This window comes from Chlorocebus sabaeus, chromosome 11 (genome assembly GCF_047675955.1).
Source record: "Chlorocebus sabaeus isolate Y175 chromosome 11, mChlSab1.0.hap1, whole genome shotgun sequence".
Taxonomy (NCBI): domain Eukaryota; kingdom Metazoa; phylum Chordata; class Mammalia; order Primates; family Cercopithecidae; genus Chlorocebus; species Chlorocebus sabaeus.
The window spans coordinates 42,174,869-42,191,032 of record NC_132914.1 but is presented as its reverse complement, the minus strand read 5'-3'; the positions used below and the strand labels follow the sequence as shown (position 1 = coordinate 42,191,032).

Below are 16,164 nucleotides of genomic sequence, written 5' to 3'. Positions count from 1 at the left end.
TATCCATCTCTTATAGTTGATCCATTTCTGTTAACAGTATAAATGAATTCAGTGCTACTTTGTGGAATCATCAGAAGGATTTGAGAATGCAGACTTCTGGATGGGAAATTCCTTGTCTGACCAATGCATTAAGGCCCTTAAATACTTGTAACATGATTTGTATTCTATACAGAGAGATGCTGTTAAATGAAGACAGTTTCATTGTGAAAATTCACATTCTTCACAATTAGTAGCAGTGCTTCTTATGGGTTAGCATCCAGAAGTCATTATACATACTCATAATTTGGTGTGTGAATTACCATGTAAGATCTTCAATATAATATCTGATTTTACTATTTTGTAACTTCTCATCTATATCAGGTCTCTATTGTAACTTTATCTGTGTTTGTATACTTATTGGGATAGCTGTATGTCTACTTTTATCTCTAATAAGCTCATGCAATTGACTTCATGTCTTTAAGTGAAATTGTTACAATTCTGGTTTATATCGAACACTTTATTTACCTCTTTCAGGGTCTGCTCAACTGTACCAAATAGCTGGTGAATCAAACAATAATATGTGGCAGGCTCTGTAATTGAAGATTGCTGGATACTAAGGCAGCCCAATCTTTGCATTCTGATTCATTTTATCAAGCATAGGCAGATGAATGTGCTGAAAATTTCAAAAGATATTTAGATGATGCAAGTTAAAACAGATAGACTTCTTCATAACTCCAAGAAGAGCTGTTGGAAAAAAAAAAAAAAAAAAAAACTCTTGATTTTTGTCATTGGAACATTAAACACTCCTAGCAAAGGAGATATCATGAATGCTTTTTAGAAATGCTATTCATTTAGTAAATATTTCCCTCTCCCTACCAAAGAAAATAATATAGGAGCTCCAGAATATTACCCACTGTTGACCTCTTTGTCCCGTTTTTCTTCACAGACATCGATGAGTGTGCTGAAGGGCGCCATTACTGTCGTGAAAATACTATGTGTGTCAACACCCCAGGTTCTTTTATGTGCATCTGCAAAACTGGATACATCAGAATTGATGATTATTCATGTACAGGTAAATGGTGGCTATTCGTGAAATAAAATCTTTTTGTGTCTTAAGTTTACTTTTAAAAATTTCTTTGACTCTCTTTTTTTTTAATAAGTGTACCATAAATACAACAAAAAATAAGCAAAATCATATCTTGATTTGGCAGTTATTTCTTTATCTATTCTAAAGAAAAAAAAACACCTGCTTGCTCTGGATAAACATATACTCCAATTTGGAAGATAAAAGCCCTGGAAAATCAGTATATGCTACATTTATACTTAGTACTTATGCTCAAAACTTGTGTGAAATACTATGGTCAATCTGAGAAACAAGCCCTAAATGATATATGATGATAGATTTTTGAATAGAAAAATAATAGCATAAATAATGTGATTTTTTTCCACATTTTTAGAGTTTAGAGATTTTTAGAGTTCTAGGATATGGGACTGTTAAAGATAATTGAGTTTCTTCACACGTCTGAGAAGTACAATTGAGAACTACATCAAATAAGTTTTCTATATTTTTTGTTGTATGAAATACCACTCATTCAGTATCATCCAAAGTCTCGTTAGGGATATTGTGTTTGTAGTGTCTGAAGTTGGTCCTGGCTTGAGGTAATACAGTGTATTCCTTTTATTCTATAGCTTTCTACCTGTAGAATATGAAAAAAAAACAAAACAAAACATGGTGCTAGAAGAGTAGCTTGAATACTATAGGATTTGAGGAAATGTGGGTGTGAAACAGAACATTTCTTTCCATCTCTATATTTTTAAATAGAAGAAACAAAGTAACATATTTTAGAAAGACAGGTAGAACCATAAAACTGGAGAGCACCCAAAAATGTTTTTCTTGTCACCTATTTCTCTACCTCCAACTTTATGATCTTTATCAGATGCAGGTATAAACAAAACCTAGATGTTTTCAGGGAAAGAGACTCCATAATCCTCCCTAGTAAAAATATGAATCTATAATAGAAGTATCACTTTGTCTTTGTTTCAGTTGTCCGCTTCTAAGTCTTCATTATAGTGTCCATACTGTCTGCTAATTGATAGCCTTATCACAGGGAAGGATCTTCCTCTAAATTCAAATGTAGTATTTATAAAAACAAAATGATGCCATTCAAAAATAATGAGAAGTGACTTCCCAATTTATGGAAAATAACTGAAGATATCCTGAAGGTAGAAGATATTTAATATAAAAATGCTGACAGATTTACAAATTCCTATCTTTTTTGTCAGTTCATCCTAAACATTTCCAAATTATGGAAACAATTCTCCATTTTTTAGACAAAATTTAAGTACATTGAGTGGAAGAGTGTCTTGAAGTAGGACCACAGAGATGCTTTTCAGCATAAAAAGAATATAAAAGAACAAATTATAATAAATAAATGGAAAATATCATTTACTATACTACTGATAATACCAATAAATCTGAATTTCCACTTTAACAAGAAAGCTAAGATAAAACTGCTGCATCTTAGAATGCATATATTTCAAGGTGTGCTTATTAAAAATTAGTGCTAGCAATTTCAGGGGAGTCCACTGATTCTTTGATATTATAGACTTGAAAAGCTTTGTGCATTTTTATATTTCGTAATGATTCTTTTTGTTTTTCTTATATTCTTAAAGTAGTGTTAGAAGTTTTAAGTGAAAGGACATGGGACATAGTATGGCCTACTGTTGAGTAAGGAGTGTTTCTGCAGGGCAGGATATTTTTAAGAGATTCATTTCCGTTCTGAGTCTGTTGGATATAAATCCAAGGAATAGGTTAGCTTTCATATATTTACAGAGAATCTTCTGCCTTTGGCTTCACCTCTCCCAGTGCACTTTCCTTCCAAATAAAATCCTACAAATTAATGTTTGTTTTTGACTACTTGGGAGGAATTTTCCCTTACCATTTCCAAGTATCTAATGATATAAATGAACTATTCCTTTGCAGGAATGTGAAGGGAGTAGAAAATCATTTTAAGAAATGCTATTCAGACTGTGATTTTTTTGTGCCTAAGGAACAAGAGCCACAAAGCTCAGGATCTGGCAGATGATAAAATGTATTTCTTTAATGAGGCACTAGCATTTTCAGCTAACACCACTATTTCTATGCTGTCACTTAAAGAGGAGAAACTTTCTTGCCCTTAAATTTCCACTCTATTATGACTAGGTCTACGAACACAAAACTTGGATTTTTTTTTTTAGAGAGAATATAAGTCGATTTTATTTTTAGTCCAGAGTCAGGTGAATATTGCCAAAACTTTTTTTAATGTTAGGTCATAGAGGACTAACACATATTCCAGATTTCTGTAAAGGAAATACATGTTTACATTTTATGTCCTGGGATTGGTTCCCCCACACTTTGATATTAGGGTCTGTACAAAAGTCTTAAAGAAATTACTCCCCTAATTGGACTTTGCCTTGTGGCCAAAGGCTTCTAGCCTGTTCCTTTTTGAGAGCTCCCATTAGATCAGAGTAGGACTTTATTTATCTTATAAAAGATTGAGATTTATTTTTTTCTAAATTTTAGTAATAGACACCCACATACTTGTAGTAGAAGACTTTCCAGAATGAATGTCAAGCCATCACTGCAGAGCTGGTCCCTGATGTCTGTGACCAAGCTCTTGGAATTCCATGTTTGTTTTGCTTCTGTATCCCTGCCCCTCTTTCCTGTTAATGAGCCCCTTGCTAACCGAACAACAGATACTTCCAGCAGACTCTCAAAGTTGCTTATCCCATGTGGAAATTAATCATAGACATTCTAATTTAAAGAAGATTCCAAGAGCAACACACGTTACTTAATAATGAAGAGCTTTGATCAATAAGGAAGCCTTTTCCTGCTTTATTTTTTTAACCTAGTAGCTCTGGCATACATATTACATATGCAAGTTGGTCAAATTGCATATTTTTTTCTTCCAGTTTCAGATGATTTGAGTTAGATTTTCCTCATGTTCATAAAATTTTGGAGATGGAAGGATTATTAAAGATAATCAGGTTAAATCCCCTAAGTTTCACAAATGAAGAAACCAAGGCTCAGACAGATTGCTTTATCCATAGTTAAACATATAGTGAGAAGCAAAGGGGGCTAGAATATGAACCTTTTTATTATAACTCTTATACTATTCACTGTTTGTCTAATTTGCAGCCATACAAAAATAAAGGGAAGTGATTCATATTTTACATAGAAACACACTATTCAATACATTATGTTCAGTATTTAAACTGCTGTCTTTATAGGTTATTTAAGTTAATCGGCTTCAATTCCAAGAGAAATTTTTACACTACAGATCATATAATAATAACCCTAAATCAGATGTTAGTGGAATAAATATGAATCACCATTTTCTGGGCCTCTGACTCTATTCCAAAATTGTGGAAATGACTCAGTTGCACCATTTGCAAAAATGATGCATTTGTTTTTGCTCTTCTAAACTCATTAATATAATTTTCCTTCCAGTGAAGGTGTTATTAGTTTTTCTAATTAATGCTTCATAATTTCTCTCTTTACATCCTTTCCTGTTCGTATAGAAAAATTACTGGGTATCACAAGGGAAGAGAGAGAGAGAGAGAGACAGAGAGAGAGGAAGAGGAGCAGGAGGGAGAGAGAAGAGATAAAAGAAAGGAAGGGGGAAGGAAGAAGGGAAGGGAGAACAGAGAGAAGGAAATAGAGAAGAGAAAAAAATGGAAGGGAAAAGAGGAAAAGAAATGGAATAGGGAAGGGAATGGAAGGGAAAACATGAGCCAAGATGCTTGAGGCCCATTCTTCAGGATATCTGCAAAAGTAACCTATTTTGTTTATGCATAACAAAGTTTCTTGATTACTTATATAGACTAATGGCTTTTTTGGTTCACTTACATAAGCATTCATTAAATTGGGTAGATCTTCTTGAGTTTTACTGGTAATCTCTTCTTGGAACTGGCCTTGAGTAATGGAAAAAGCATGAAACATCTCTAGAAATAAAGATGGAATTGTTACCAGTGGCAAATATCTGAGTCACACGTCACTATGTTACTGGTGGAAGATACTCGAGTTACCGGTGGTGAATTCCTACAGTTCTGCAACAACCTCACTGCTTGCTTCCTCAGAAGAAAGAATTCAACTGAGGATTGAGGGGCATAAGGCAGAAAAAGAGACTGAGGCAAATTTCAGAGCAGGAATGAAAGTTTATTAAAAAGTGTTACAGCAAGAAAGAAAATACACTTGAAAGAAGAGTCCCAGATGGGTGACCCAAAGGACAAGTGTTGTGTTTAACCTTGATCCTAAGACTTTATAGGCTGGCCCACCTCCAATGTGTTGCACCCCTTTCCCATGATTTTTTCCCATAGGATGGGCTGCCTGCATGTGCAGTGCCCTCCTTGCACTTGTGCAGTGCCCTCCTTGTGCTTGGGCAGTGAGCATGCACAGTGTGTTTAGGAAGTGGTGTGCATGCTCATCTGAGGCTTTCTTCCTTTTTCCAGTGCAATGCCCCTGGAAAGTCATACTATGACATTTTGTCTCTTTTTTCTTTTTTAGTTATACTTTAAGTTCTAGAGTACATGTGCACAACGTGCAGGTTTGTTACATATGTATACATGTGCCATGTTGGTGTGCTGCACCCATTAACTCGTCATTTACACTAGGTATATCTCCTAATGCTATCCCTCCCCCTCCCCCTCCCCCTTCCCCCTCCCCCCACCCCACAACAGGCCCCATTGTGTGATGTTCCCCTTCTTGTGTCCAAGTGATCTCATTGTTCAATTCCCACCTATGAGTGAGAACATGCGGTGTTTGGTTTTCTGTTCTTGCGATAGTTTGCTGAAAATGATGGTTTCCAGTTGCATCCATGTACCTACAAAGGACAGGAACTCATCCTTTTTTATGGCTGCATAGTATTCCATGGTGTATATGTGCCACATTTTCTTAATCCAGTCTGTCATTGATGGACATTTGGGTTGATTCCAAGTCTTTGCTATTGTGAATAGTGCTACAATAAACATACGTGTGCATGTGTCTTTATAGCAGCATGATTTATAATCCTTTGAGTATATACCCAGTAATGGGATGGCTGGGTCAAATGGTATTTCTAGTTCTATATCCTTGAGGAATTGCCACACTGTCTTCCACAATGATTGAACTAGTTTACAGTCCCACCAACAGTGTAAGAGTGTTCCTATTTCTCCACATCCTCTCTAGCACCTGTTGTTTCCTGACATTTTAATGATAGTCATTCTAACTGTTGTGAGATGGTATCTCATTGTGGTTTTGATTTGCATTTCTCTGATGGCCAGTGATGATGAGCATTTTTTCATGTGTCTGTTGGCTGCATAAATGTCTTCTTTTGAGAAGTGTCTGTTCATATCCTTTGCCCACTTTTTGATGGGGTTGTTTCTTATTTTTCTTGTAAATTTGTTTGAGTTCTTTGTAGGTTCTGGATATTAGCCCATTGTCAGATGAGTAGATTGCAAAAATTTTCTCCCATTCTGTAGGTTGCCTGTTCACTCTGATGGTAGTTTCTTTTGCTGTGCAGAAGCTCTTTAGTTTAATTAGATCCCATTTGTCAATTTTGGCTTTTGTTGTCGTTGGTTTTGGTGTTTTAGACATGAAGTCCTTGCCCATGCCTGTGTCCTGAATGGTATTGCCTAGGGTTTCTTCTAGAGTTTTTATGGTTTTAGGTCTAACATTTTAGTCTCTAATCCATCTTGAATTAATTTTTGTATAAGGTGGAAGGAAGGGATCCTGTTTCAGCTTTCTACATATGGCAAGCCAGTTTTCCCAGCACCATTTATTAAATAGGGAATTCTTTCCCCATTTCTTGTTTTTATCAGGTCTGTCAAAGATAAGTTGGTTGTAGATGTGTGGTATTATTTTTGAGGGCTCTGTTCTGTTCCATTGGTCTATATCTCTGTTGTGGTAACAGTATCATGCTGCTTCGTTACTGTAGCCTTGTAGTATAGTTTGAAGTCAGGTAGCATGATGCCTCCAGCTTTGTTCTTTTGGCTTTGGACTCTCTTGGCAATGTGGGCTCTTTTTTGGTTCCATATGAACTTTAAAGTAGTTTTTTCCAATTCTGTGAAGAAAGTCATTGGTAACTTAATAGGGATGGCATTGAATCTATAAATTACCTTGGGCAGTATGGCCATTTTCACAATATTGATTCTTCCTGTCCATGAGCATGGAATGCTCTTCCTTTTGTTTGTGTCCTCTTTTATTTCATTGAGCAGTGGTTTGTAGTTCTCCCTGAAGAGGTTCCTTCACATCCCTTGTAAGCTGGATTCCTAGGTACTTTATTCTCTTTGAAGCTATTGTGAATGGGAGTTCACTCGTGATTTGGCTCTCTGTTTGTCTGTTATTGGTGTATAAGAATGCTAGTGACTTTTGCACATTGATTTTGTATCCTGAGAGTTTGCCGAAGTTGCTTATCAGCTGAAGGAGATTTTGGGCTGAGACGATGGGGTTTTCTAAATATACAATCATGTCATCTGCAAACAGGGACAATTTGACTTCCTCTTTTCCTAATTGAATACCCTTTATTTCTTTCTCTTGCCTGATTGCCCTGGCCAGAACTTCCAATACTATGTTGAATAGGAGTGGTGAGAGAGGGCATCCCTGTCTTGTGCCAGTTTTCAAAGGAAATGCTTCCAGCTTTTGCCTATTCAGTATGATATTCGCTGTGGGTTTCATTTTGTCTCTTAATGTACATGCCAGGGAAGTTGCTTCTCCCTGGCATCTGCATTCAGTTACCCTTTAGTGAGACACATGTGGACCCTCAGGAAATGGCCTTTCCCTGGTGCTGGCTGCCAATTCATCGCTTTTACAGAGGCAATGTGATAACTGCCAAACCATCACCTGACATTCCCGGTGAGTGGAGGAGAACCCTCTCCTGCCCCACTCATGCCTGTCTAACTACCTGTAACAGAATCAAGAATTTTGGGTAAAGATCTGAATGAAGAGGCACTCATTTCAGATCTTCCTCACATTTCTCTCTGTTCTCTACTGCAATGAAAAAGGAATTCCGATTCTTCTTTTGTGTTGATCAACTCTATGTTGTGTAGTTCTTTTTTTTTTTTTTTTTTTTTTTTAATTTTTTTTTTTTTGAGACGGAGTCTCGCTCTGTCGCCCAGGCTGGAGTGCTGTGGCCGGATCTCAGCTCACTGCAAGCTCCGCCTCCTGGGTTTTTTACGCTATTCTCCTGCCTCAGCCTCCCGAGTAGCTAGGACTACAGGCGACCGCCACCTCGCCCGGCTAATTTTTTGTATTTTTTAGTAGAGACGGGGTTTCACCCTGTTAGCCAGGATGGTCTCGATCTCCTGACCTCGTGATCCGCCCGTCTCGGCCTCCCAAAGTGCTGGGATTACAGGCTTGAGCCACCGCGCCCAGCCTGTTGTGTAGTTCTTTAGAGTAGGAATAGGAGAATGGGAAGGATGGATGGGTAGAAGGGATGGAAAATTCTCTTGTCCCAGCCTAGGGATAAAATTGATCCTTTAGGGTAGTGGTTGTCAATTGTGCATTCCCACCTGACAAAGAATACTTGAAAATATCTGGAAATATTTTTGTTATCACAACTATGCGGGAAGGGGTTACTACTGGGATCTGGTAGGTAGATGCTAGGGATGCAACTAAGCATCCTGTAATATTATTGGGTTAGCTATCTGCTTAAGGAAATGTTTTATTTCCTTGGGACCCCTTCAGTGGGAATTTTTCTCTGGTTACCTTTCAGATGACTGATTAATCTTCATCCTTTACAAGATATCTGGCACAGGACAGCTAGGTCCCCACCCTCCAAAAAGATTTACATGACCCAAAATGTCAGTAGTCCCAAGGTTGGGAAATCCTGCTTTAGAGTCACCCAATTAAAATTGTAAGATGCATATTTTCCTTTTAACTTTCCCTGTTCCCCTTTGAATTTCCTTTAGGCCCTGTATAGGGATACCTTCTCTTACTTCTTGTGTTCCCCAGTGTCCTTTCATGGTCATTTGGCCACAAAAAGGACCCCGTTTTAAGTCCCACTCACCACTAAGTTCTTCTATCTCCTTTCTTCTCTCAAAACCCAGATTTTAACTTAACCTAGGTGAATGATTCTCCATTGATAAAATTACAGGCCTCAGCAGAGGCAGCAGAGAAAATTCCTTAGGGTCCCTCAAATGACACTATCCTGATGCATGCTCCATATACTTTCTACTGATTTTGACTGCTTCTCTTATCCCAGGGCCTTTTGATGCTGGCTTTTGTCCATGTCACATATCATAGGAGATTTATAACGTGTCTAAGCACAAGGAGTTCTACTAGATACTTGAGTTTTTGTTGAAAAAAAGAAAACAAAAAAAGAGAGAGACTTCTCTGGTGTTCCTCAAGGAGTTTTACTTCTGAAAGTACTTAATTTTTTATAGCATTGAATGTGCCTCGTGCTTATATTTTATTATCTTGTTGTGGCCAATTCTTTTTCTCTAACATGGTTGATGTTGAATTTTTTTTAAACAGTTATCACTAATGACCAGTGATGCTGAGCTTTTTTTCAGATGTTTGTTGACCACATGAATGTCTTCTGTTGAGAAGTATCTGTTCATATCCTTCGCCCACTTTTTGATGGAGTTTTTTTTTTTTTTAACTGTAAATTTGTTTAAGTTCCTTGTAGATTCTAGATATTAGCCCTTTGTCAGACGGATGGATTGCATAAATTTTCTCCCATTCTGTAGGTTGCCTGTTCACTTTGATGATAGTTTCTTTTGCTGTGCAGAAGCTCTTTAGTTTAGTTAGATCCCATTTGTCAATTTTGGCTTTTGTTGCCATTGCTTTTGGTGTTTTAGTCATGAAGCCTTTGCCCATGCCTATGTCCTGAATGGTATTGCCTAGATTTTCTTCTAGGGTTTTTATGATTTTAGGTCTTATGTTTAAGTCTTTAATCCATCTTATTTTTTGTATCAGGTATAAGGAAGGGATCCAGTTTCACTTTTCTGCATATGGCTAGCCAGTTTTCCCAAAACCATTTATTAAATAAGGAATCCTTTCCCCATTGCTTGTTTTTGTCAGGTTTGTCAAAGACCAGATGGTTATAGATATGTGGTGTTACTTCTGAGGCCTCTGTTCTGTTCCATTGGTCTATATATCTGTTTTGGTACCAGTATCATGCTGTTTTGGTTACTATAGCCTTGTAGTGTAGTTTGAAATCAGGTAGTGTGATGCCTCCAACTTTGTTCTTTTTGCTTAGAATTGTCTTGGCTATGTGGGCTCTTTTTAGGTTCCGTATGAAATTTAAACTAGTTTTTTCTAATTCTGTGAAGAAAGTCAAAGGTAGCTTGATGGAGATAGCATTGAATCTATAAATTACTTTGGGCAATATGGCCATTTTCATGATATAGATTCTTCCTATCCATGAGCAAGGAATGTTTTCCCATTTGTTGTGTCCTCTCTTATTTCCTTAAGCAGTAGTTTATAGTTTTCCTTGAAGAGATCCTTCACATCCCTTGTAAGTTGTATTCCTATGTATTTTATTCTCTTTGTAACAATTGTAAATGGGAATTCACTCATGATTTGGCTCTCTGTTTGTCTATTTTTGGTATATAGGAATGCTTTTGATTTTTGCACATTGATTTTTGTATCCTGAGACTTTGCTGAAGTTCCTTATTAGCTTAAAAGAGATGTTGGGTTGAGACAATGATGAGATACCATCTCACACCAGTTAGAATGGTGATCACTAAAAAGTCATGAAACAATAGATGCTGAAGAGGATCTGGAGAAATAGGAATGCTTTTACACTGTTGGTGGGAGTAGAAATTAATTAGTTCATCCATTGTGGAAGACAGTACGGCGATTCTTCAAGGATCTAGAGCCAGAAATACAATTAGACCCAGAAATTCCATTACTGGGTATATACCCAAAGGATTATAAATCATTCTACTATAAAGATACATGCACACGTATGTTTATTGCAGCACTATTCACAATAACGAAGACTTGGAACCAACCCAAATACCCATCAATGATAGACTGGATAAAGAAAATGTGGCCCATATACACCATGGAATACTATGCAGCCATAAAAAAGGATGAGTTCCTGTCCTTTGCAGGGACATGGATGAAGCTGGAAACCATCATTTGCAGCAAACTAACACAGGAACAAAAAACCAAACTCTGCATATTCTCATTCATAAGTGGGTGTTGAACAATGAGAAAACATAGACACAGGGAGGGGAACATCACACACCAGGGCCTGTTGGGGGTGGCGGGATAGGGGAGGGATAGCATTAGGAGAAATACTTAATGTAGATGACGGGTTGATGGGTGCAGCAAACCACCATGGCACATGTATACCTATATAACAACCTGCACATTCTGCACATGTATCCCAGAACTTGAAGTATAATTTTAAAAAAAAGAATTTTGGCTGGACATGGTGGCTCACATCTGTAATCCCAGTACTTTGGGAGGCCGAGGTGGGCAGATCATGAGGTCAAGAGATTGAGACCGTCCTGGCTAACACAGTGAAACCGCATCTCTATTAAAAATACAGAAAATTAGCTCAGCTCCTTAGGAGGTTGAGGCAGGAGAGAGGCGCAAACCCGGGAGGCAGAGGTTGCAATGAGCGATCACCCCACTGCACTCCAGCTTGAGTGACAGAGTGAGACTCCGTCTGAAGAAAAAAAGAGAATTTCAAATAATCTTTTAAATATGGTGTCATAAGACAATGTGTGAAGAAGCCTCAGTTAATGGTAGTGGAATAAATGGCTGGTAATTTGAGGAAATATTCAGTTTTGACTCATACCTCACATACCACGTAGATGCATGCACACCCACACACACGCACATGACACACACACACTCTCTCTCTCTCTTTTCTTTCTCTCTCCAGTGAAATATTAAAAGAGTTAAATATTTTTATTTGAAGAAGTTATCACTAGTGTCCTGTTTGTCAGTCTTGTTTAATTTGCTAGTTATGGAGAAAGAGTGGTGAATTTTATGATGATATTTTCTTCACTTTTCCTCATCACTATTGATTTTCTAGCCTTAAAAGAGTCTTGAATACTATTGTTGGGTGCAAAAGGTTGCAGAAAAGAATTTACTGCAACTAAAGCAAAGAGTTTAAGTCAGTCGTAACCCATGCATGCCCCTTTCTCAAACACTGCTCTGTGTGTTTAAATTATTTCAAATAATGCTAGAAAGTTAATTTGTTTGATGGATTTAAAGAACTCATATTTTGAAAAGGCAGCAATACTACTGTTTTTATTCTAACTTCTTCCCCAAACATTTATATTGAAGCAAAAAGTTATTGTATGGATAAACAATACCTTCATGTCAGGTACTTAAAAATAGCTTTCAATGGATTTATCAAAATCACAAGTACAGAACAAAACAGATAATTTATTGTGTGTGCATGCACCATGATAATTACTGGTATATAAATGGTAAAGGAAGTAAGAATACTGGGGACAATGACAAAGTAGATAGGGCCACAAGAAGCACAGATTCAGGAGGACGATGACAAAGAACTGGAAGTGGAAATATGCATATTGCATATCAGCTTTCACAAAAACATTAAACAAAGTTGTTTTAGTTGTAAAGTGCTTTGTACACTTTCCCTTTAGTAAAATGTTTACTGCAAAAGAAATGTTTAATGAACACTAGCTGTTATTATTGTGACTCTTATGGTTAGACAAATTCTTATCTTGAGGAAATGTCTTATTTCTCAATGGGACTCTTTCAACTGGGCACTTTTCTCTGGTTAATTTTAAACTGAATCGTTAACTTACATGAAATAGATAGCTTTGTTGGAGCAATGGACTCAATGTGTTATTATGTATTCAATGATACTTCTTCTGTACCTGTGAATAGGGGCTTAAAAACCTTGATGTAACTGAGTAACAGTTACTCTGGAACTTGGAAAATCCTTCCTTTGGAGGATCTGTTGTACTTCCTAGGAAGAAGTTCCAGAATGAATGTTAGATTGTGATACCCAGGGACTAAATGCAAACATTCAGGGTTTCACAATACTAATCTGCCCAGGGTGAAGAATAGCACCTCTAAACAATCAGCAGGTCTGGGCCATTCTCAAGCAGGACAGATTTTGTGAGCCTGGCTGCTTCTGTGTGGATTTATTTTAGAAGAGTCATAGGCAACAATCAGACAATCCTACCATCTGACCACTGGTTGCTATCACTATTGGAAATGACTTTTGCATTTTTGTGAACAACTATTTCAAATTTTCTTTTCCTGAAATCAGCATTGCAAACTATAATGAAATTGTGGCATATATCTGCCTTTTTATAAAACATGAAAATCAGATAACTTTAGGTTTTAAAATGTAAAGTATGCCCCCTAAAGCTAAATGATGCCTCATTCATCTCCTGTGGTTCATTATCTATTATTACAATGTTACTTATTAAGTAATTTGAAAATATAAACATGATCACAAAAGCAAATTAAAATACCAAGCCCTAGGACTCAAAGAATTAATGATGAAAAACTATTTCTAAGCCAACATAATCCAGGAAGCATCTCTAGAAAAGCGTGTACTCTGGCTACCAGGAAGGGTTAATGTTTGGAAAACTTCAGGCCACGTTTAGAAAACCCACAGAGAACAGAAGTGAGACGTGTCTCCACAGTTACTGAGGAGGCCAAGGCAATGTGCTTATCTCTTTTCTGAAACACATATGTGCATGCATACAATTAGCAGTCAGCCCAAAATGGAACAGGCTCAAAGGCTCTGGGAGCTGAATTGCCTTTTTAAAGATGAAAAGCTTGGAGAGGAGTCTGTGCTCACTAAATCTGTCAGTGAGTGGGGGAAGCACACCAGCTTCAATGTAGTGGCTTTTAGGCTTGTCAGAGCCTTTATGTAGAATCATATGCATCTGTCGTATCCATGTACAGCCTCCAGCCCAGCTGGCCATAGTTTGGTCTTTAGAGCACCAGTGGCAGGTTTCCCTGTGAACCTGCCTCTCTGCAAGCCCACCTGAGGACTGAGATGGTGGGAGCCGCCTCATTAGCAAGCCTCATCTACTTTGACTTATTAGTCAAACCTTAATTTACCTTTGTCCCAAACGGATATATTAGTTGTTTCACTTCAAGATTTTTGTATGAAAAGCAGAGAGCCGAAAACTCACCTAGGGGAATAAAAGGATTATACATGCCAAGAGTGTGATAATAACGGTGTCTTAGCAACAGACACCTGTAGAGGAGAGGATTGCTGAATTCAAAGCTCAACAGATACCTTTCATTTCCTTTCTTGATTGCTGGCTTTGACATGTTAGCCAGGATGAATTTTGACCTTCCTTCTGCCTTACCACCTTTTGAGTGCTCCGTGGAGCAGAGTTCATCTTCACATTATGTTGCTGATCTAATCTTGCAGTGGGTGTATAACCTCCTGGTGACATTGCCTCGTCTCGCTGCTCTTCTTTCCTCCCCAGCCCGGGGTGCCTCTGCAGTGTCACATTCATGACAAGTTATGGTTTTGGGCCCTGAGACTGAGTTTCTTCCCCTAAATCAGAAGCCTTATCTCTCCTGTGTGCTTCTGCTGGGGTGAGACACAGCCACGCTGACTGCTTGGAGAATGTTTCCTTACTGTGTCTGTGGGACAGGAATCTGGTTGTGGAATAGCTGCATTCCAGTAGGAACTGACATCCTATTACCTTTGCTGCAAACTATTGGTTAGAAGCAAATCATTAGGTCCAGCTCACACTAAACTGTAGGGGATTACACAAAGGCATAGCTTTCAGGAGATGGATATCATAGGGGACCATTTTAGAGACTGACTACCACAAACGATGAGTACTATATGTAGTTAATTAACCCACTTCAGCCAAGCACAGATAAACTATATCAGGTTGAAGGATAAGAGTAGAGAGAGTTAGAGTAGTAAAAATGCATGGTGTAGGAACTGTGTGTGAGTGATTGTGAAAAACTCATAAGTTGTCACACATTTCTTTTACTTTTCTTTACACCAGAGCTTTCATATAGGTACATGGTAGAGTTATTGTCCAATTTAATAGATGGGAATAGTGTAAATCAATCATTACAGCACAATGTGGTACAATTTGTAACAAAGAAATGTACAGAGAGCTACGGGGAGCTCAGAGAAGGCAGTGAGTCATCTGGCCGAAGCCTGGGTATGGCCACACATCACCAACTAAGTGACATTGAAATTGAGGTTTTTAAGGATGAAGAGACATTTCAAGAGAGAAAGAAGTGAGAGAAGACATTTCAAGAAGCAGGAAGCGTAGGTTATTGTATAATAGCAAGTTTGGTGTGAATGGAATTGTAAGAGGTAAAGCCAGAAAGTCTTATGGAAAATTCTAAGACACATTTATGGTTTCTGAAACATTTCTGTCAGTCTGTAGACATTCTAATTAAGATGTGCAACTTTAAGTGTTAATGCTTTATTTTGTCTTTGTTGTATGTTGTTTTCCTTTTTGCTGAAAAAATGTTTACTAAATTGATGAGACTTCCGATAATCAATGCAGGCCTAGTATTAAGGTGATATGGTATTACATTTCAAAGAAGGCAGGTTTTGTTGGTGTTCTTGGAACTCAATGAAAGCAAATTTTCAGTGTGGCCTAGTGAGAACTGATTTTAGAATTTTTCTAGAATAAATTCATTACCATTAAGTTGTTATCTGAGGAATTTAAAAAATGATTTGCAAAAACATAGTGAACTACAACAACTAACAACAACCAGAAGACAGGAAATGGCTAAGAAGTTCATAGAATCTCTGTAGTTTGTCCAAATTAAATCATAATCTTTCCCTGGCCCCCTTTTCTCCAGGATCATTTTGTGGCATTTTAGCTTATGGATAATAACTCACTCATGCTTCTTAGATTTGAATTCTTCTTCAGCTATCCACTACTTGTGATGATGAACAATTTGCCTAACTCTTTAGTTTCAGTTTCTTCATCTTTTAAATGGAATGATGTCACATACCTTATATGTTGTTTTTATAATAGAATAAGCAAAAGGCATGCAAAGTAGTTAGTATGATCCCTGCAACATAATAAGCACTCAGCAAATAATACTTGTTATTATTTTTGGTATTTGTGGTAGGTAGAATAAAAGCCCCCCAAAGATGTTCACATCCAAATCCCCAGATCTGTGAATAATATGCTACCTTACATGGCACAAGGGACTTTTCAGATACGATTAAGGTTAAGGACCTTGAAACGAGGAGCTTATCCTGGATTATCCAGGTG

At 37.5% G+C, this 16,164-nt stretch overlaps 1 protein-coding gene across 1 annotated transcript in view; it reads left to right on the top strand.

Moving 5' to 3' along the window:
• Positions 1–16,164, top strand: part of NELL2 (neural EGFL like 2) — a 351,416-nt gene that overhangs the window by 199,362 nt on the left and 135,890 nt on the right. The window contains exon 14 of the mRNA XM_073020642.1: positions 926–1,051. Within this exon, the coding sequence (XP_072876743.1) occupies positions 926–1,051 (126 nt within the window). The remainder of the gene's footprint in view (positions 1–925; positions 1,052–16,164) is intronic.